This window comes from Gymnoscopelus braueri, assembly GCF_963280865.1.
Source record: "Gymnoscopelus braueri genome assembly, chromosome: 18".
In the NCBI taxonomy this organism is placed as follows: Eukaryota; Metazoa; Chordata; class Actinopteri; order Myctophiformes; family Myctophidae; genus Gymnoscopelus; species Gymnoscopelus braueri.
This window is the reverse complement of record NC_137618.1, coordinates 12,382,646-12,405,965: the sequence shown is the minus strand read 5'-3', so window position 1 is coordinate 12,405,965 and position 23,320 is coordinate 12,382,646. Positions and strand designations below refer to the sequence as shown.

General features: G+C 42.9%; 1 protein-coding gene across 3 annotated transcripts in view; it reads right to left on the bottom strand.

The window, feature by feature from the left end:
- man1a2 (mannosidase, alpha, class 1A, member 2) overlaps positions 1-23,320 on the bottom strand; it is a 179,829-nt gene that overhangs the window by 111,848 nt on the left and 44,661 nt on the right. For all 3 annotated transcript variants that reach the window (XM_080413101.1, XM_080413103.1, XM_080413102.1), the window contains exon 4: positions 20,161-20,422. In XM_080413101.1, coding sequence (XP_080269227.1) covers positions 20,161-20,422 — 262 coding nt within the window. The remainder of the gene's footprint in view (positions 1-20,160; positions 20,423-23,320) is intronic.

Genomic DNA, 23,320 nt, shown 5'->3' with positions numbered 1-23,320 from the left:
ACACTAAATCACTCTTCCCTCGGATCGCCTCGGATCGCGACCCTCGGATCACTTCCACCGGAGGACACAACATGGGCCGCTATGATGCAACAGCAAAGAGAGAGAGATGGATGGGGGTGTGTGCGTGCGTGCGTGCGTGCGTGCGTGCGTGTGTGCGTGCGTGCGTGCGTGCGTGCGAGAAGGAAGGTTATAGGGAGAAGACGGATCGTGTTGACTGACTAGAGAGAGTACAGGTGAGTATAGGATTATAGGATTAATTATAGCAGTATAGGATGAGAAGGTCGACCAGTCATATGTGTCAAAGTGTCCCTGAGCAAGACACTTGAGCCCTATAACTGCTCCCTGGGCGCTGTATTAATAACACCCACTGCTCCCAATAGTTAGGATAGGTAAATGCTAGGGGACTCATTTCACAAAATGTGCAAATGTACAGTGACAAGAAATACCCCAAAGGAGTGTGGACTAAATTATTAATTATGATCTATCTGTGTGTGGCAGCTGCTCTCTCTCTCTCTCTCTCTCTCTCTCTCTCTCTCTCTCCCCCTCTCTCTCTCTCTCGCTCCCTCCTTGCCGCTGCCGAGCGGGCAAAGCAGCCGTCGTACGAACATCTAAAACAGTGTTTCTCAAACGTTTTCGTGCCAAGGACCCCCAACTTGATATGTGTTTGGCCGTGGACCCCCATCTGAAAATGTTTTGTAAGTATAAATGGATACAGTGGTTAAAATGATTGTGATGCTGTATTAACACATTTTGCTGGGGACCCCCTGCAACCCCCTCAAGGACCCCTGGGGGTCCCGGACCCTACTTTGAGAACCACTGATCTAAAATAAGCAGGTGAACACCCGCTGTGTGCGAACGCCTACCACCAGGGCCCCAATGACGTCATATCACCCCTGTGCGCCAACGCAGCTCCGACGAGAGAATCAGGGACAAAGTGAAATCATTTATTTCCTTCTCCATAAGAACAGACATAACTCACAAAGCTCAATTCAGAATATTTCGTTGTCTGCTGATGCGTCTCCGTCACTGAAATGTGTGTGTGTGGGGCTGGTACCACAGCAAAAGCCTGAAAATGGACAAGGCCAGTGTACAATCCTAATCAAAACGGTTCATTTTATCACAGCCAAGGGACTGGCAATTTGACACTCTTTTGTCCGAAAAATTATATTTTACATGGCACTACCCTGCCACACTGAAGGCCGCTGGTTGAGCTGAGAGGGGCTGTGAAACTATATAATTACTTCAATTAGGCCACTAGACTATTCATGAATGACAAAGCAGTTGCAGACAATGCTTAAATTGAGCTGGTACTCACGGTTACAGAGTACCAGTTCTACTCACTTCTGCTCGACCTTAAAATGAGTTTGACACACCCCTGGGCTGGAGGGACAGAGGCAGGACTAGCAGATGACACAAATTAATATTATGAAGGGAACGTAATGAGGAAGGAACGAGGATGAATCCAGCTAGTGATGTTAAGAAAGACCTCCTTCTTTGACCTTAATCAGAAATGTTAAGAGGGGACAGTGACAGCTGTAGGAATAAAAGTCACTATGGATTAGACCTTAATCCGCAACCCCCACCAACACACAGAAGACGACGATCCACCCCATTAACTCATTCAGTGCCAAAAATATTTCTGGCTATATCACCCCTGTGCCAAGGCCAAAAATACATTGTAAAAAAAAAGTGCTTTGGAGCCGAGATACAGCCTTTTTCAGTAAAAAGTTAAACAAGAAGTGAATGGAGCAGCAAATCTTCAAATCATCATATCTTGGGTTCTGAACCTTTTTTTAAAAAAAAAAAAAAAAAAAAAAAAAAAGATTTTTTTTTTAGTTTTTTTTTTTTTTTTTTTTTTTTTTTTTCATGACGTCTCAGACGTCATTGGCACTCTGGGCTTATGAAAAACGTGACGTCTGCGACGTCATTGGCACTCAATGAGTTAAAGAATTCACTTGTTTTTTCCCCACGGTGCTGGTCAGCAAGCCGCAGTGGTGTAAAGTAACTAAGTACATTTACTCAAGTACTGTACTTAACACAACGGATGCCAGAGGTTTATTAAAACAGTTTACGTTGAGTGCCAGAAATCTCACCGTTTGCAACGCTGCGCTGTTTAGAGCTGTAGACTCCACGGCGAGCATACGCACGTAAACAATGCATGCATGCACAACAATGGATGGTCCTGGCTAACGCCTGGAACGACAACATGTCTCACGCGAGTCACCATTGCGGAGCAATCGCGCATCGAGAATGACTCGTTTTGCCCACTGTAAAAAGTTAAGGCGATACAGAGGTTTTTAGCAAGGAGATAGAATGGAAGCGGATGGGAGCCAGATTTTTTGGCACGGTGATCCATCTGTCCCTCACTTCTTAGAGTGTTCATGGGTGATTCCAGAGCTGCGCTAGCAAATTCTGGACACTTATGGATGCACTGCGACGGTACAGTACCTGTGCAAATTGGCGGCGTTGTTACAGTACAGTAGGCCCTTAAGGCTGGATGGCTGCAATAGTGCACCGCGCGTGGGCTTCAATATATTCGTGATTGTCTCTCTCCCCCCCCCCCCCCCCCCATGTGATCTTGGACAGGTCAATGTGGACGTGTGCGAATGACCATTCGGCGCAATAAAATTATTTCTATCTCGCCCTCTAGCAATAACTTCAACAGCTGCCCTATTAACAATAAATAGGCCAGTTTATGGAAGCCGTGCTATAACTTGGGGTGGTTTTTTCCTTGCATATTGGATACATTTCCAGGTTTATAACGGCGTGTACCGACATAAAACACAGCTCATTTCAGCGCGAAAGCCTGACAGACAGTTAAAATTCTATCGTGTTTCGTCCAATAAAGTCAGACAGCGTCAACAGATCGTCTTTGTTGTGTGATGTCACCCCCCGCGCCTCCTCTGGGAATGAGCTTTTCATCATCTCGACTATTCAGGGCGAATCCACTGTAGGGTGATGGGGACAACACGTCAATGCATTTAGATTTTTCTCTGTGAAGAAATTCTGCACAGCCTGCTGACAATGAAGCTCTTTGCTGATGTGGGCATGAAGGGGTGGAGAAGGCCGTGGGGGAAGGCAGTCGTTTAGAGGAGAGGTTCTCAAATAGTTTTGGCTTCTGTACCCCCTTCACCCGACTTGCTTAGAAAACTGCAAGAGAAAACCATAGCTAACATATCGTTATTGTCAGGGCAGAAACCTCTTATCTCCATATTTTAACTTGTTGTGTTTTTTTGTAAATTAACGCCCCACTTGATCATACTACAGCGTCACACAAAAGTATCAAGATCCACAAGCTTGAAACACTTGTAGTGAGCTTGTAGATCTGCTACTTTCGCTTAAAGAGTTGCAATTATTGCCTCCTGAGCAGATTTATTTAAAACTGTGGCCATAACATTTCAGTAAGTCCAGTCTTGATGCCAATATGTTCAAATAATGTGCAAAAGTATTTATTTCTATTCAATAACAATTGTGCTTGTCGTGTTTTTTTTTTATTTATTTAATTTGGTTTAGCTTTTTACAGATCAGCAAAACTGTGAGCGTTTTAATCCTTAAAAACAGTTACATAAATAAACTCTGTAGTACCTCTATGTACCTGTAGGGGTACACATACCCCCATCTGAGAAACACCGATTTAGAGCTTGGTTAACTGTAAAAGACTTGATACTGCATGCATGGGTGTGAATGTGAGTGACTGTTGGATTGCACAGAAGGGCGTCGCTGTAAAAGAGCATCCCATGCTCAGTCAACCTTCCCCGGCCGTATTCTGGTTGAAAAAGGGTGGACAACCCAACCCGCAACACTGCAGGGTACGCAGTACAGTCAGTGTGGCCGGCACTGGCCCTCGAATGTCTGGGTTAAAACACACGGCCCCGCAAGGAGCTATGATGACCTTCACAACAGCAGCCAAATTCCTGCCCCAGCAGGCTCCTGCATGCTGCCTGCGCTGTGGTGGCACAGAGACTCAATCTGCCTCTGGCCCTCCTATTCCCAAGGAGGAACAGCCCTGATTCATGCACCCTCATCACGGGCACACTAGGGTCACACACTCATACACACGCACGCACACACACACACACAGGGCTGTGTAATATTCATCAATCTCTTTTTAGTCACCGTTTGAGAGCAGTACCATTACTTTTAAAAAAAAGAAGAAAAATCAGCTTAGCTCCTGGAGAAGAGGCACTCTCCTTTGGAGGTTTGGGGAAGCGGCTGGAGTTTGGAGTTGTGTGCTGGCCCTGGTCGACCTCCAGTCACTCTGATTGATTTAAAGCGGCCGTCCCTGCGACCTCTGCTACCCTCTCTCTCTCATCTCCATCCCGTGCCCCATGCGGGGGGGGGCATCCTCCGAGGCTCAACGGAGGAGGGCAGCCGGATCAGGAGACACAGGAAAGCAGCAGCGAGAAGAATGTTGCATCCGAATTACCCGGCCTGCTCCCACCGCAGTAAATACATTCATGACGTGACAGGCTAGAGCCAGGCCATAAATTCACCCTTTAAAATGGAAGACAGTAAGAGTCCAGATAGGCTCCGTTTTATACAGCTCCCGAACACTGGGTTCAAACTGATAACAGCCCGCGAGGCCGTTTTGTTCAGGGTAATGTACAGTCCCTCCGCACACATCTAGCCTTTTACAACACCTCATCATTCTGTAAGGGCCATCTACATCTGAGGTTTATGGGAACGGACACCTCTGTTCCTGGATTACATGTGTTTCTTCCTTTTTTTGTGTAGCTTTTACCTGGCACTCTTGTCCGCAGCCTTGGGATGGGCACACAGTATGGTTCAGCATTTTACTAAAGGAACTCACTGGCCACTGCAGGGATCAAACCTTTCAGATGTACAGTAGACTAATGTATAAGTAGGAGAACCAGAGAAGGGGAGCACCTTGGTGGCTTGGTGTGTTTACAATGCTTGGCTACCAATCCATTTTTTTTTAATCGGTTAAGGTTACATTTAGACATAGTTTTACTGAGGTTAAGGTTACGGTTAAGGTTAGGTTTAGACATGGTTTTACTGGGGTTAAGGTTACGGTTAAGGTTAGGCATAGTTTTACTGAGGTTAAGGTTAGGATTAAGGTCAGGTTTAGACATAGTTTTACTGAAGTTAGTTTAAGGTTAAGGTTAGGTTTAGGCATAGTTTTACTGAGGTTAAGGTTAGGGCTAAGGTTAAGTTTAGGCATAGTTTTACAGAAGTTAGTTTAGGGTTAAGAATAGGTTTAGGCATAGTTTTACTGAGGTTATAGTTAGGGTTAAGGTTAGGTTTAGGCATGCAGTAGTTTTACTGAGGCCAAAATTAGGATTAAGGTTAGGCATAGTTTTTGTGCTCCCTTACCCACCTTCCAGCCAATCAAAAGCTGTGTCAGTCACTCGTCGTCCTACGCATACAATTATCGCGTACAGTAGCACACGCTTTCTGTTGCTATTTTTTTTTTTAACACATTGGGTGCCAGAGGTTTATTAAAGCCAGTTGAAAATAGTTAAATTAACATTGTAAAAAAAAAAAGTGCACAGGAGCCGAGATACAGGTTTTTGAAGTCATAAGTTAACCAGGAGGTGGATTGGATTTTTTTTTTAAACCGTATATATACGGTTTTGGCACTCAACGTTAGTATGCGCAAAACCGTATATATACGGTTTTGGCACCCAATGTGTTAAATGCATTTTAAAAACCCATTCCCACGCTATTCTGCAATATGCTTGTTTGATTTAAATAAAAGCGAGCAGCATTTCCCTGACAGGGGGGGGGGGGGGGGGGGGGGGCTGTGATTATATAACCGATTTCTTGGAGAAACTCCCTCAGCTGGGATGACAAATCTCCCTGAGCTGTGAGATTTTGAGACAGTCCCTAGAAAGGTTTTGGTCCGTTTCCAATCTTACCGGTGTTATGTTACCAATGTGATGTACCAGTTTTACACTGGCTTAATTTTATGCAAACAGACTGCACTGGCATTTGTCATCGTGAGACTTTCTGCTAAATTAAAACGTAGCCCATTACTTAACATTATATTGCATTATTATTAATATGCATCACAACAAACGTGATGAATATAATAGGCTTGTTCATAAAACAAAGCTACAGTACAAGTGCAGGTAAGAGAGCAACAAAAAGATTGGTTGAATTAATTAATTTAAGACCGGGAACGCATCTGTGTCATTTTAAGATTTCTTTGGCTATTCAAAAAATAGCAGATATGTAAGCTGTGCCGCGCTATGAGCTTGAAGTTCTGCATTTTTCTTTTTTATCGTGGACATTCTGCATATATATATATATATATATATATATATATATATATGGTTTTAAAGCAAACATTTTAAACTGCGATCTGTGCTTCTGGGGGTCCCTGGAACAACATATTTTGATATGGGGGTCCACGTCCAAATACATATCATTTTGGGGGTCCTTGACATGAAAAAGCTGGAGCACCACTGATATAGCAACATACTGTTAGGATTTAGAAGATATGTATTTTGGCCGCGGACCCCCATCTCAAAATGTTTTGTCCCAGGGACCCCCCGGAAGCAAAGATTTGAGTTACAAATGTTCGCTTAAATATATATATATATATATTCAAAGATTTGCTCAAATCTATGAGCTTGTATATCTGCTATTTTTGAATAGCCAAAGAAATCTAAAATGACACAGATGCGTTCCCGGATGTTAAGGAGATCAATGTCAGTTGGCCAGTTGGTTTGTGGTGGGCAGAAGATATGCATGTTCCTGTGTTGAGCAGAGCATTGGTTCTCAAAGTGGGATCCGGGGACCCCCAGGGATCCTTGCGGGGTACCAGGGAGTCCCCAGATTTTTACTCAAATCTTTGCTTCTGGAGGTCCTTGGCACAAAAAAAAATCGCAACCAAATACATATCATTATGGGGGTCCTTGACATGAAAAGGTTTGCGAACCACTGGAGCAGAAGGCATGCTCCTGGGAGATGTGGTGAGGGGAGTAAAGGGTTCTTGAAGGGCCGGGCGGACAGAGGTGGGGGACAGAGAGGGAGGGTGTGTGGCTGGAGGCGAGTGTGGTGCACTCAGAGTGGTGCCGACTCTGACATTGAGACAGTTATCAAACTAACTGTAATCCATTATTTAAAAAAGATCAAGCCTACATATAAATAAGGAAACCTCTGTCTGTCAGTCACTCTGTTCCGCATGGTTCTCCTCAGTGGGTTGAGCAATAGATCTGAACTTGCACACGGGCATTGAGCATTAGCACATGCAGACGGAGCACATTGACACTGTTCGAATCCACATTGTGTTATGTATTGTAAAACGGCATAAACATCAACGTAATGGTTGTGGGTAGCAACAATTCCACGTCAGGTCGTAAACAATCTGGGTACCCCCCTTTCGTCACAAAATGCCTCTGGGGGGCAACACCTCTTTTTTGTGTAGAAACGTTAACTCGGTTTGACTCCTCCTTTTGTCTGACGCTATAGTATGATCAAGTAGAGCATTGATTTACGAAAAAACACGAAAAGATAGCAAGATATAAAAAGAAGCCACGCGTTTTGAGCTTGTATATCTGCTACTTTTGCTGTTTTTGAATTTGAATCATGAAAAGTAACAGTTTTGGACATTTCCACCTGACAGGGACGATATACAGTACCTAATTTAAAAAAAAGAGTAAACATGAAGCTGACAAAAGCCGAGCACAAAGGATTAAGCCAATTTAATGCTTTAATGGACTGGAGGACAGTAGTAGCACTGCTAATAAACAGCTGGTCAGGTCCGGCTGCTCCTTGCGGTGCCTTCAAGTTGATGAGGTGGTTCGATGCGACAATAAACGCTGCCAATGCATTGGTTCAGAGTGCCGCGCGCTATGAGCTTGTAGATCTGCTATTTTTAGGTGAAAACCTATTTTTGTAACTCAAATCTTTACTTCTGAGATGGGGGTCTGCGACCTAATACATATCATTTTGGGTGTCCTTGACATGGAAAAGGCTTGAGAACCACTGATATAGAAGCATAAGTGTTTTCAAAAAACGGTTAGGACATTTGTAGAATATATATTCAAAGATTTGCAAAACTTTTCACGATTTTTCAAAAATAGCAGATCGACAAGCTCATAGCGGCACTCGGTGCCGCTATGAGCTTGTATATCTGCTATTTTTGAATAGCCAAAGAAATCTAAAATGACAGAGATGCGTTGGAATGGGTTAATGCATTTTGACCTTCAGTGTCAAAGAAAACAAATCCAATACAGATGGATCATGTGCATACACCACCTGGTAGAAAGACAATATATGATCCAGTATATCGTCTGTTGGAAACCTTGACAGAAAAGAACGTTACTTTTCAGGATTCATAGCAAAAGTAGCAGATCTACAAGCTCTTACGGTCTTACCCTGAAAAAAAACATACCAGTATTTACCCAGAGTACATCTGGTGGCAGGTGTGTATCTGTAATAATACCAGGGGAGTTTGTGATTTCCTCTGTGCAGCATGCATGGAGGTTATTTTTCCAATCTGCTTCTCATTCATGATTCATTCATAAATCAACCTATGGACAGCTTCTCAAATATTTAGGATGCTGCCAAAAAACGTGTGGCATATGGCATCACAACAACTCCCCCTGATCACGGCGGTGTATACGAGTAGCTGAGGAGCATGGACTGCCTATCTGTTTTATAACAAACAAAGAATAAAGTAGCTATAGAGGAATCCACAGAGCGCTCCGGTGTCAGACTCCTGCTTGCGATGTGCATTCTGACACCGCAGTTATGATTGCGCCAGGGGGGTGTGCTCTGTGGATTCGTCTATAGCTCTGTGTCGCACTTCAATGAATCATTGGTTACTGTTGTATCTCCAAGACATTGCTGCTTCAGCATTCACTCACTCATACATCACAACAGCTGGCCGGCAGGTGTGAACACACACACACACACACACACACGTCTCACACACACACACACACACACACACACACACACACACAGGTATGCTCTTTAGTCGATGATGAGGGAACACATCTGCGATGGGGAGAACAAAATAACACATTTGCCAGCTTTGGAGTCTTTTATGTTAAACACTTTCAACCTGGAGTCCATATTTTGGGCATGTCATTATTATAGGTCGGAAATTCTGATAATAATTAGAAAAGCAGGTCTCTGCCAGTGCCAGGCTGTGTTGCCTACCCAGGGCCCGCAAACTCTGGGACTCAATCATAGCCAACTGGAAGGGAACATGAAAAATCTGACATCTTGATTATGTCCAGAGATAATGTGCAGAGATTTGCGTGAGTTTCGAAAACACAAAATGACAGAAAATGTAGTCTGGCACAGATGGCCACATGGGGAGTTGCGTCATGATCCAAAAACGTGAAGCAGCATGTTATAGCGCCACTATGAGGCCGATTTGAAAATTGTGGGGCAGAGGTTCTTCCTTGGCCCAATGATGCCAGAAATGAGCTGTTCAAAGACAGACGGACGGACGGACGGACGGACGGACAGATGGACACACACGGACGGACACACACACACACGGACGAATGGACAGGAGGGAAAACATAGATGATAATAAAAATAGCAAAACACAGCAAAATATACGACATAGGTCTTTAAGTGGTTAAGCGTTCAGGAGACATTTGCTGCTTTCTTTTAATGTCATCATGCCAACCTCTCTCATAAGCTAATGCTGCGACAAAAGAAAAAGCTGAATTATCACCAAGTACACCTCCATGGCACGTTCCCAAAGGAGAGATATAGCATATAGTGGAAGTAGCGTGTTGTTTGCCACCTCCTCTGTCACACTCTCTCCGTCACCTGAGTGCTTCATAGGCAGCGCTCGTTAAGGCCCGTCCTATACTTGGCATATATGTGTCATTTTTAGATTTGAGCTAAAAAGCATTATTTTACACTTTGGGCTATTCAAATATAGCAGATATACAAGAATATATATATTTTTAAAGCGAACATTTTTAACTCAAATCTTTGCTTCTGGGGGTCCCTGGAACAAGATATTTTGACTGGGGTCTGCGGCCAAATACATATAATTTTGGGGGTCCTTGACATAGATACACACTGATATAGAAACATATGTTTTTCAGAAAACTGTTGAGATTTAGGAGACATGTAGAATCGGCTTCAGGTCTCAATGGGTTAAGGCCCGTCCTATACTTGCCATACTTAACACCATGCTGCTGTCTGCTGGAGGGGGTCTCGTCTGGAAAGTTCCCTTCATTACCTCATGCTCTGGGGGTGGGGGACACCAGCCAAGTAAATCACGGTACATTTTCTGTTGCAGGTGGCGAGGTTTGTCTACTCAGCTGCCCAGGGAAGTCAGGGGGACACTCACAAACTTGACTTGTATTAAAGGGGAAATTACACCATGTCAGCGGACAAAATAATGATGGAAAGAATTTGTCTTTGGCTGGGCTGGCAAGTTTAGCTCCTCTACTGGGGCAGCTTCATCAGACGTCTGTCCAACTGCTGACTGTCTGACGGTAAATTACTTAATGTGGCGGGCGTGTTTTTGGGATGTACTGTACCCGTTTTACTGTTACTGACAGCTAACCAATCCTCGGGAGATTCTTGATAATTCTACAAAAAAAATCAATCTTTCTGGTGAAGTTCGGACTGAACGAGCTACTACGTGATCAAGAGAACTCCCAAAAAAAACATTTGTGCAAGAGAAAACGGGTATCATTAGGAATCAATGTAGAACATTGGTTCTCAAAGTTGGGTCCGGGGACCCCCAGTGATCCTTGGGGAGGTTCCAGGGGGTCCCCAGCTAAATTTGTTGACTTTGTGCTGCGCTGCGAGCTTGTACATCTGCTATTTTTTTATATATATTAGTTTTTTTTAAACATCAAAACATTTTGGAAAATGTTGAGTTTTGATAATGATTTAAACAAAATCTTGTCTTCTGGGGGTCCCTGGCACACACAAAAAATCAGATGGGGGTCCGCCGGGAAATATAAATTACATATCAATTTGGGGGTCCTCGACACCACTGCCACAGACTGGCCATCCGAGATCATCCGAGACCCACATGGAAAAGCCAGGCTGTTATTAGACCCTGTCTTGTTATATCAAAACGGTCAGTAATAATTTTCGACAAGAAAATTGTCCCCGAGTGGCTGCACAAACAAGGCGGTTGCTATGCAACATTGTATGAAGATATAAAACGGGACCTTTTTTTTTACAGACACCAGCCATCAAAGCATTTAACGGCCCAGAACAGTGTTCGCTTCATTTTCATCAATCAAGTTCATCCATCACATCTTTCTGCAGATTCTGCCTGTAAGTCGGTTCCTTTTAAGGTGGAACTTTTCCCCGGAGATGTTGCTCTATCCACCTCTGCAGTTAAGCCTCCACGGAGATAGACGCTCACCTTAAATGTAGTTGTGCATTTCACTGTGGCCTGCCCAGTGTACGTGAATGGTGGTCATGTGATGTGTGTTTTCAGATATATGCTATCTGAAATTTGGACGTATGGCTATTCAAAAATAGCAGATATACAAGCTCGCGAGTGCCGCGCTACGAGCTTGTAGATCTGCTATTTTTGAAAAATCATGAAAATGTGTGCAAATCTTTGAATATATATATTTTTAAAGCGAACATTTGTAAATCAAATCTTTGCTTCTGGGGGGTCCCTGGAACAACATATTTTGAGATGGCCAAATACATATAACTTTGGGGGTCCTTGACATGAAAAAGTTTGAGCACCACTGATATAGAAACATGTTTTTTTCAGAATACTGTTGGGATTTAGGAGACATGTAGAATCGGCTTCAGGTCTTAATGGGTTAAATCTACCAGCTCACAACGTGTTTTGAGCTTGTAGATCGGTTATTGTAACCGTATAGGGCTTCAATGGATCAAACACCATTGTAAAATGAAAACATAGCCTGTTAACGTGTAATCTCTCTCTCTCTCTCTCTCTCTCTCTCTCTCTCTCTCTCTCACACACTCAGTCTTAGAAAGACTTGATGCTGCATAGCAGATGGCCTTGTATGATGCAATGCCCTCCAGATTTCCGTGTGCCATTTCCTCCATAGTAGGACAGCTCTGCTTTCATCCCGGCCTTATTTTCACAATCTATCCGTAGCGATATCTAACTCCTCTCTCCCCCTTTGTCTCCCTCTCTAAACCCACCTTCCCTCTATACCTCAGTGTCTCTCTCCCCGTCTCTCTCTCTCCATTTCCGTTTGCTCTATCTTGAGGAATGTCTCAATACATAACGTCCAAAGCCTATGAATACATATAGGCTGTCTTTATACAGAGGATAAAAGGCTGTGTTATTGATCTGCACTAAAGAATGGGAGCTTCTCATCGTCGGTGAGTCACACCACAGAAAGACCAGTTGCAGTGGGTTTTAAATCACATACAAAACAGACACATAAATACATACAGAGACACGTCCGGAACATTAAACTCCGGTCTGCGCAGCGTGCCGTAGTTTATGTCTTATTCCCGCGCCAACATGTGTTGCGCTCGCGTTAACAAATCCGTCTTTGAGAGGCAATCATGTCGGGTCGTGCGCTAGCTGATGATTTGCAGTAAACCACTCGGCTGGGCGGCCCAGTAGGTAACTGGTCTCACACCGTTTGTCGCCACGAACAGCGTTTGATGACCCCCAGCCCACCTTGCATGACAATTTATGGACAATCTCGGCATTATGTAATGCGGAGTGCCATGGATCTATACTTCAACCTCCACCCCCACCCCACAGCTGCTGCTGCAAATGCATCTCTTAAAGGCATACTAGGTAACGTTTTCAACAAAACTAAAGTTAAATTGTATATCTTTTGTGAGTGGCAAAAGTTTCACAACACCCACTCCATGAATTTCACCCCCGGAAGCTTTTTATTTATATATTTTATATTGAACGTGGACTGGGGGGACTTTCCCGGGGAAATGACGTCATCTGGCCGGAAAACGGAGGTGGAAATGCACTGGTTTCCTGTTTGGCCAGGAACTACCGCAACGGTTTCCTGTTTGGCCAGGAACTATCGCGCTAATAACAAAAAGGAACCTCACGCTGATTTTAAGAGAATGTAGGATTAGAAGATCGAAAAAGAACAGAAAAAGAAAGCACAGCTCATGGTAACTAATGCTCCACTGGCTAAGAGAAACGATCCGTAGATAGTGTAAAACAATTAAAAGATCGCTTTTTGAAACGCTTCCGGCTTCCGGTGAAAACGAATGGAATTCTGGGTAATCGAGGATTACGGAAATTCTATGCAGTGACGGTAGTGACCAGCAGAGGTTGCTAAAAATCGTTAGTTGTGATTTTGCATTGTACAACTTTAATATCTGCTGGCCATTAGTTTGAAAGTAGAATTATATATGGGCACCTGGCTGGTACTATTTGCTGCAATTCCTTAAGTAGCATGTGCTCCTGAAATATACCTGCAATATTTAGAAAACAGAACAGACACAAGTGCAACTAGGGGATTAAAAGCTGGAATGTTTTTTTGTTGTTGTTGTTTTTATCCCTCTCAAGGGTTGTGTTGCTAAATTTAATTGTGCTCCTAAAACGATTCCTTTTAAGGGGAAAGTGTGGTCTTGAAAAAGATGTCACCATAGAGCCCTGATGTTCACATGCCTTCTAAAGTAAATATGGCACGCAGCACTCTTTTTCTTTTCTTTCTCCTTTAAGATTATTCATTATGATTATCCCAGGGGCTAGCAGTCTAGATGAGGGTCTGTCTGTCTGTCTGTCTGTGGCTAATCTGGCAAACCACTGGACTGATGAGTGCCAAATGTCATCTGCACACAGCCAATAGGCAAAGGATGTAAACCACTGGCTATTTTCCCACTTATTGTGAATATCATCTTCATGTGAATAATCTTCACATTTTGTGAATTTATAATCCAGCTCCACCGTCCATATGTGGGCCTGAAAATGATCCCCAAGATCCACATGGAAGCCAGTGTTGTTAGACCCAATCTTGTTTTCTCCATTGATTCCTAAAGATACCTGCTTTCTCCTGCACCAATGTCTTTTTTGTGAGTTCTCTCGATCATGTCCCCATGTCTTAAAATCAATGGTTCTGAAACCTTTTTGTGCCAAGAAGGGCCCCAAACGTATTTGGACTAGGGTTTCTCAAAGTGGGTGTCGTGGCACCCTAGGGTGCTGTGACTTAATTCCAGGGCAGCCACAGAATCATATTTGGGACTTATCAATGTCACTTCAGTTTAAACGTATGACATTTATATTATCTGTCGAGCTTCGAGCTTATACGTCTGCTATTTTGGAATTATTTTTTAAAATATATAACATGTTTGGAAACTTTTGAATAATTTAGATTTTCTTTTTTTCACATAAATCTTCTTTCTTGGGGGTCCCTGGCACACACTTTTCAGATGGGGGGGGGGTTCCCGTGGCCAAACATATATCAATTTGGGAGTCCTTGGCACAAAAAAAGAACTACTGAATTAGGTAAATAATAATAGTTCAGATTTATGTGTGTGATTTATCTGTGTGAATCTTAAGACATCTTTTTAGCATTGCTTTTGCTTAGATTGCTGCATTTCTCTTCTAGTTTTAGCCTAATTGTTCTTTTAAATCATTATTATTATTATAACTTTTTTAATGCATTTTTATGTATTTATATGCATCTCTGCTTATTTTTATAATTATTATTATTTTGCCCTTTTAGGATTTTCTTTAAGTCTTGAACTTTTTTTCTTCCTGTGAAGCACATTGAACTGCACTTGTTGTCTGAATTGTGTTATATAAATAAAGCTTGATTGATTAATTGAGATTTATATAGCGCCTTTCTAAGTACCCTACTGTAAGTCGCTTTAGGTAATGGAAAGAGAGACCGACACAGACAAAGAGAGTAGAAAGCAAGGAGATAGGTGAGATGGATGCAGGGGGACGGTACGGTATTGCCGTTTCCACATATATCCCACCTCTCCCAGGGAAAGGCAGTGGTGTCTCTTTAAGAGCCCATACATCTGTCTAAAAGCACCATTTAGGTTGCACTTAAAAAGCCCTGCTGGACTGATCAATTTATCTGACTGTACTGTATGCTCGCACTATCAGGGGAGCGCACACACACACACACACACACACACACACACACACACACACACACACACACACACACACACACACACACACACACACACACACACACACACACACACACACACACACACACACACACACACACACACACACACACACACACACACACACACACACACACACACACACACACACACACACACACACACAAAAACATTTTAGGACCGCATTGAAAATGGCTGAAATTAGCCCAACAATAGCCGGAAAAGTATTTGACAGGGAAAACACTAAACCTAACTCCTAAACCTAAGCTCTGAATGCCTAATCGTAACAATAACCCCAACATTTAACTATTTCAAATTGTAAATCTAATATTTATATTATACATTCATAATTCATAATTTATCATTTATATTTTAAATTCATAATTTATTTATTTTTTAAAATTCTCTTGTGAGGTGGAATATGAGAATTAGACATGGTGTACACCATTTTCTTGGTCCTCACCATCAATAGAACGCATGCAGCGATGCCAACCGCAAATCTAATGGTTTGCATTCACTCAAGAGTCTCAAGCTGATTGATTTGTGAGCCAAGTCAAGAGGCCAGTCTGTCAAATAGAAATGTGGAAGGGCTGGGCTCAGGCCAGGAGGCTCAACAATAGCACACATTCTTTTTTCTTTTAATCGTTGATGTCGGGTGGAAAGCCTCATATGTAACGAAACAGTTACATATAGTTAAAACATTAATCACATCTAATTTATCTATTAATAATCTATCCCTATTTTGGGCATTTCTTCATAGATGAAAAGTAAAAAAAAAACGTCAAAATGTGTCAAAAACACTGAAAAAAAGCCTACATCTACAGTATCTACAAGCTCACAACATGTCAAATTGGTCCTCCTTATTCACCTACTGTAATTTCTGTGCATCTCAGAATGAAAACCAAAACTTAACACTAAATTAAATTAACAGAGCACTGCTTTCACTTTTACATTGTGCTGCTAATTAACACATCAATAAATGTCAATAATAACACATGTTCATTTAATTGTGGGAAGCCATAATCGTCATCACGATAAAAATGTGATTGCAGCCCCAGCAGCACTTATGTTCCAAAGAATTTACCCAATTATTTCAATGAATTAAAGAAAATAAACAAGAGAGAAACACATTAATCAGAGCTTTGATGTGGGCTGTGCAGAGCAAACAAAAAATAATGTATTTCTATTATATTCAATAAAACAGCTTTCAAGGGGCTGGATAATGTGAATTCCAACCTTAACCAATGAGCCCAACACCTACACTGTTGCTCATAAGAGAGAAAGGGGGTACTTAACATTCCTCCACTATATCTACAAGCCATTAGCTGTACTGATACAGTTATTGCAGCAGCTCGAAGCTAACAATATCTCACAGCATGACTGGAGAGTGGTACTGGAAGTCAAATTCCATTTTGTTTTCACCCTCCCTGCCCTAAGCCCCCCTTCCATCTCCAGGCAAAAGGCTAATTGGCTGCTAATGTCCAGTCCGGTAATTAGCGGAATAGCAGAGCAGCACAGAGCTCAGAGCTAAATGGTGCTTTGTGGAGGAGATGAAACTTTCTTTTTGGTTCTATTCAGTCTGAGAAATATGTATAGAGAGGACATTAAAATTAGGTGAATTCTGGGGTAAAGTATCTGGTAACCTGGAATATGCAATCATTTTTTTTTTTTGTCTAATGTAATGTCTGTGTATTGTAGTGCCTGCTATTTTCTTTGTGTTTAAAAAAAGGGTGGTTCTACACAAATTGTATGCTACAACAATGTTAAAACTACCAGAACCTCAATAAAGAAACATATATATTTTTTTAATTGTGAATTCTATCTCTGGAGAAATGTAAAGGAAAATAATCTTAACGTCTGTGTCTACTAGACATACTGTAATCCTATTACTAACACACCATCTCCACATCACACACAAACCACCAAAACATCTATCTATCTACCCAGCTATCCATCAAAAAATTCCAGGAATCTCTGTCTCGATCTGTCTATCCTTTGCATATCGACAACAGTTCATCTGATCAGCTCCGCACTTGGCAGATGTACTGCTGGGGACCCAAGGGAGAGCAGTGTCAAGTGTGGAGTCGATCAGATCAGATGAGCGGTTCTCCAGATCGCTGCAAGCAGTCATACAACGGCTCTTGACAAGGCCAATACATCCAATTCTTTTAACGCTTTCCTCTGTAATCAAAGTCGCTTTACAAAAACAGACCAAACTTAATTAACCCATTTAAACCGGGAACGCATCTGTGCAACCACTTAAACCATTATTTTATACTTTGGCTATTCAAAAATAGCAGATCTACAAGCTCATGGCGCGGCACTCAACTCAAATCTTCTTCTCTTCTTCTGGCGGGTCCCTGGAACAACATATTTTGATGGGGATCGGCGGCCAAACACACATCATTTTAGGTGGTCCTTGACATGAAAAAGTTGGAGCACCACTGATATAGCAACAATAGTTTGTTGAGACATTTAAACAGTTACAAATGTTCGCTTTAAAAAAACATATATTCAAAGATTTGCAAAAATCGTCACAATTTCTCAAAAATAGCAGATCTACAAGCTCATAGCGCGGCACTCGGTGCCGCGCTATGAGCTTGTATATCTGCTATTTTTGAATAGCCAAAGAAATCTAAAATGGCAGAGATACGTTCCCGGATTGAAGGGGTTAAGTTATTAGGTTGCAGATTGCGTGGGTCCTGGGCCATCCAGGAACCATGCTGTCTGCATGCCTCGGTACACCGTTTGGTAACCCCTGCGTCAGACGGATGGTCACCAATGCAGAGACAGAGTGCTGTCTGGCCCTCATACAGACAACATTCCTGGGTCTCACTGGACGTGACATTATGCCAACGCAAACCCAACGACCGCCATTATCCACCGGTTCGAAAAAAAAGTGAGGTCCGGGAGGACCTCAAGTGAGGTCCGTGAGGTTTTGGTTGAAGTGTCCCTTTAAGAAAAATTCAAAAATAGCAGATTGATTTCCAAACTATCAAAAATGTTTGAAAACTTTTGAATAATTTAGCTTTAGTTTTTTACATAAAATCTTCTCTTCTGGGGGTCCCTGGCACAACACTTTTTCAGATGGGGGTCCGCGGCCAGATACATATACATTTGGGGGTCCTTGACTTGGAAAAGTTTGAAAAGTACTGCAATATAAGACTGTAAGGCAGCACCATTACAATGTCCTGTGGCGATCACGACACCATCAGGAGGCCAAGGTCCGGGAAGCTGTGCTGCTGTCTGAGGGCGTTGCTGCAGACTCACACAGCTGCCTGGTTTGTTCACAACCCTCGTTTTGGGGAGTGTATGGCATTCTCTCTGAATAGTAATTATGAAGGGAACAAAAGCGGCATTTAGACACAAAAGGCTCCGGGACCCCGGAGTGGAGTGAGCGGACCGGCTCCCTTGCGCTGCGCCGCGAGAGGATCGTTGAGAATCCAAGGAGCATTTATGAGACGCCATTATGCCGGACAATAATTGTGGAGTGTGGAGAGTGTGCAGACAGAGTGGTGTCAGATAGCACCATCTGCACCGTCTACTTTTTCCTAAGGGTGATTTTTACATATAATTGCGTGCCGAAAATAGACGATCTACAAGCTCACAACGTGTCGCGCCCGGTGCCGCATTGTGAGCTTGTAGAGCAGTGCTTCTCAAACTTCAAAGTCAAGGACCCATATGTTTCAAAACTTTAAAAAAATTATGGCAGATGTACAAGCTTGTAGATCTGCTATTTTTGAATAGCCTACATATAAAAGTGGTTAAAATGATTGTGATGCTACATTAACTACTTTAGCTGGGGACCCCCCAAGGATCCCACTTTGAGAACTGCTGTTGTAGAGCATCCACGTATAAATCAGGCAATACACTGACTTATAGGAGGAAATATAATTGCTTTCAGATGTAGAATGGGTCACACCGGTCTACCCAAACACACACACATTTTACCAGGTAATTTACTACCTTGCTCGGAGGCCAAAATCCTGCAACAATCCCGTTCCCCAGCCCACCCAGCCTGCTCCGTCCTCAACCCTGAAAGGAGAGAGGAGGACGACTAGGGCTGGCAATTGCATTGATAGAAACCTCTTATCTCCGTATTCTAACATTTTGTGTTTTTTGGTAAAGTATCGCCCTACATGAGCATACTACAGCGTCACATAAAAGCATCAAAAGTAGCAGATCTGCAAGCTCGAAAAAAAACACAAAAAGTTAGAATATGGAGATAGGATGTTTCCGCCCAAAAGCAACGAAATGTCTTCCGTCATACAGTCCGTAACGCCTCCTCCTCACTACCTCTTCGTCTTAGCAGTCGCGTAAATTTGTCCTAAAGTTAATCTAATTAGTCGAAGTATGCACAGCTTTGCTGCTTATCACAAATGGAAATTCTAAAATGTATTTGAAAGATATTTTAAAAGATATTTTCATGAACAGAAATGACAAACAGATGACAGCTTCCGGAATCAGCTTTCAGGGGTTGTAGTTCCAGACTATATAGCATTCGGAGATTGTGGAATAGTAGTCTGGCTATGTGAGACCACTTAAGCCATATTTTATACTTTTTGCAAAGATTATGAATTTGTTTTGTGCAAAAATAGCAAACCACAAGTGTCTAACTCATTCCGATGTGAGCTTGTAGATCTGTTAATTTTGCAGATAATAATGCAATAATGCAGATAAAACATTTTTTTGATTGTGTACATATTGCTCAGCCCTGATGAGGACCATCTCACAGCCCAGATGTTCTATCTACATCAACATCAGCAGACTGGAAGGTCAACAGCTGGTGTGTTACAGCTGAGACTTGATCTGGCTTTGTGTTTTCATATAGGAAACACCTGCAAATAAACACATCAACTCAAACCGTCCCGCCATTTGTTTACAAAGTAACAAACACAGCTGACGGTCTAGCAGTTAAGGCGCATACCACATATATGCTCTAATGCAGCCTGACAGCGAGTCCCGACGGCCTTTGCTGTGTGTCACTCCCCGTCTCTCTCTCTCTCTACCCGTTTCCTGTCAAAAAATAAAGGCAGAAAAGCCCAGAAATATCTTTTAAATCCTCCTTTAAAGAAGTAATAAACACACTCAGACACACGCAACACACAACCCATTGGCCCCACGGTTCGTTCGTACCTCTCTGATCTTGTCCCGTTTCTCCTTGACGTCGGGTTCCGGGGGCTCGCCGTCGCTGACGCCCACCACTTTGGGCATGGGCACGGGTGGCAGAGGTTTGGGGGCAGACTCTTTCCTCTTCAGGTCCTCCACCACCTTGCTTTTCTCCGTCTGGATCTCCGCCTGCAGCTCCTCGCGGGACTTCCTCAGCTTCTCTTTGGCCTCCTGCAGCGCGCGCTCGTGGTCCGCACGGATCTTATCCCGCAGGCTCTCCTCCTCCTCTCTGCAAAGGAAGGACAGGAAATGGTTACGGGAAAGAAGACAGGAAGTGTGTTTGTTATAGGAGGCTTAAAGTAAAGGAAGTCCTTTTGCACAACTACAGGTGCGTAGGTGTGAACAGCCACCATGTAGACCAGTGGTTCGCAAACTTTTTCACGCCAAGGACCCCCAAATTGTATTTGGCCACAGACCCCCATCTGAAAATGTTTCAGGGGCCGAGAACAGCAGACCTCCAAGCTCACAACGTGTCAGCTATTCTCAGCCCGTTGCACGATGAAGTATAGATGTCTCGCTAGGGAGCGCCTCACCAGCCAACACACACGTTGAAATGAAATTAAACCAGCGCTCCGCAAAACAACAGGTTTGGGGCTCTGTTGAGAATTGATTACATGAAACCGGCAATTGCTTGTGCGTGCAATCTCGATGTTTGTAAACAAATAATTGGTCTATTAGAAGAGGTTCTGTCAACTGACCCTCATCAGATGCCTGATAACCTTCATCAGATACCCGACAAAGGTAAGTTGACAAAATGTTGTTTTCTTCAATACTTTAATTAATTTTGCTGTAAGAGAAAACTGCGTGCTGTATTTGTTATAGGAGGAGAAATGCCTATTTTATACCACCACTTAGAACTACAAGCAAGATGCGTCACATCTCGGGGAAGTACGCGGTACAGGACAATTATCTTGTACAGGACAATTATTTTGTCTAAGGTTAATTGGTTAAGGCTAAGGTAACTAATTACACAGGAGGTACATAGAAAATACAACATGCTTACAAATTATTTTGTCACAAATTTTGTACACTACCAATTCAGAAGCCACATTATTACGGTGTAGCAACGGAAAACGGTGTTCGTACACAGTACAGAGACAAGCGACCTGCAAAAAATGTTAACTGTGAGCCTTCCAGTGCTTTATTCTAAACCCGAGCACATTCTGTCCTGACCTTAAGAATAAGCACGCTTGAGGCTACGGAGCACGCGCGAGGATTTCCAGCACGCCTGCTAACATTGCGTCCACTGTGATTAGTGTGCAACATAAACATGTCCTGACTGATGCCCTCAATGAGATTCAAACTCCCTGGAATCCTCCTACAACACACAGCCAGTTTTACCTATTTTAACAGTCATATTGTTGTCATCTGGACTTTAACAACCAAGTGTAGCCTAGTTATTTCCAACAGCTCAAACTAAAAACGATATAGTCAATACCACAGAGGGTCACTTGTAGAAATTCTTTGATGGTATCTTAGATTAGGTGTAGTTCTATATGATGCAGAAACACAACATACAGTAATTGCCATGATGCAAGTAACATTAACGAGCATCAACGAGTGTAAGCTGGACGCACAACCCTCCCCCTCTGCTGTGCTGATCTCAAAGTGACTGGAGTTTAGTTTTTCCCCTAAAACCCTTGAATATGATTGAAGACATGATAATGATTACTATGATTATGGTAAGCTTACATTTCATATCACACACACCATACAGTAAGAACTCCTGTAACTTTCACCAGAAAACAAAAAAACACCCCTACCGTCCTCATTAAGCCCAAGTTACACCTAGTTGCGCGCCCTTGTCGCACACCGCAAATAGCCGATCCACAAGCTCCACAACGCATCCCGGCACGATGCACTGTGAGCTTGTAGATTTGGCTATTTTTGGTGTGCGACTAAGTATAATTCAGGCTTATAACGGCCGTCCTCGTTACATTACGGTTACATCAGCTACAGGAAGTAGGACAGGTGCACAAAAAAAAAGAAAAACACTAGGCAGCGCCTCGATGAAGCCTCATTGATGAGGACTTCACACGCGGATGTGTGGAGAGAGCCTCACAAGGAGTTGAAACACCTCTGTCCCTCTGGATGCATAGGAGGCTAATAATGGAACACCAGAACACAGTTCGGTGGGGCTGGGGTGGAGGGGGGTTTACTGTTCAAGATAGGTAGCACAATGTACAGCAGAAGTGCTGTCATTGTAAGAGCATTTGTTGAAATAAATTAAATACAGTATATGGCAAGTACTTAACACATACACAGCCTTTATTTGACCTGGGAAGGGGAATGATTAAAGGACTGAGAAGGTGATATGCCGTATCAGCCCTTGGGCTAAAAGTGACAGTTTCAAAGGGCTTTAACGCAAGCCAAAGTACCAGCGTTTGCTGAACTGTCACCGTTAAGACGTTACAAAAATAACTCAACATGTCAGAGAGACATGGATGAAAATGGGGCCACCAGACGCTGTTGTCTGGGATACTGTGGTAGAATTCATGGCTGAGCAGACAGTGGAGTTTATCCGGATTCAAGGGAACAAGAACACAGAGCGAAGGAGACAAAAACGTGACCTTTCACGGCTCACAGAACACCCAGGGCAGGCGACACCCACAGAACAAGCGTGAAGCCTGCCAGCAGCAGCCGTCATGTTGTCAGCCAGCTCCCTCCACACACTGTCGGGGAAATCCCAGCAGTACTACCAATATATTTGTTTTGATCATATTTTTTGTTAATAAATGAGGATATTTATTTACTGCTGTCGGGCAGAAACTTAACTACACTTAATTAAGCACCCATAAAGTTTATTATTGCAATATTGTGACCAGCAAGGTTAGGTTTGCCTGACAAAGATTGCAGTGGTCGAAACATTTAGGGGAACATGATTCAGTGTGAGGAGTGGACAGTTTAAGTTGATGATCTTTGCCTATACGTCTGGACCTATTTGGGTTGGATGTGGACAACAGTCTACATCTTTTACTAGAGTAAAAACAAACCATCACCCTGTTATTCGTCGTTGCCCAAGGTTATCTAATAGAGGGCCTGCGTATCAGCTGAGCCAGTGCATTACTGCAGACATTGTGTATGACCATACAATGACACAATGCAGAGCGCTTGGGGTACTGTGTGT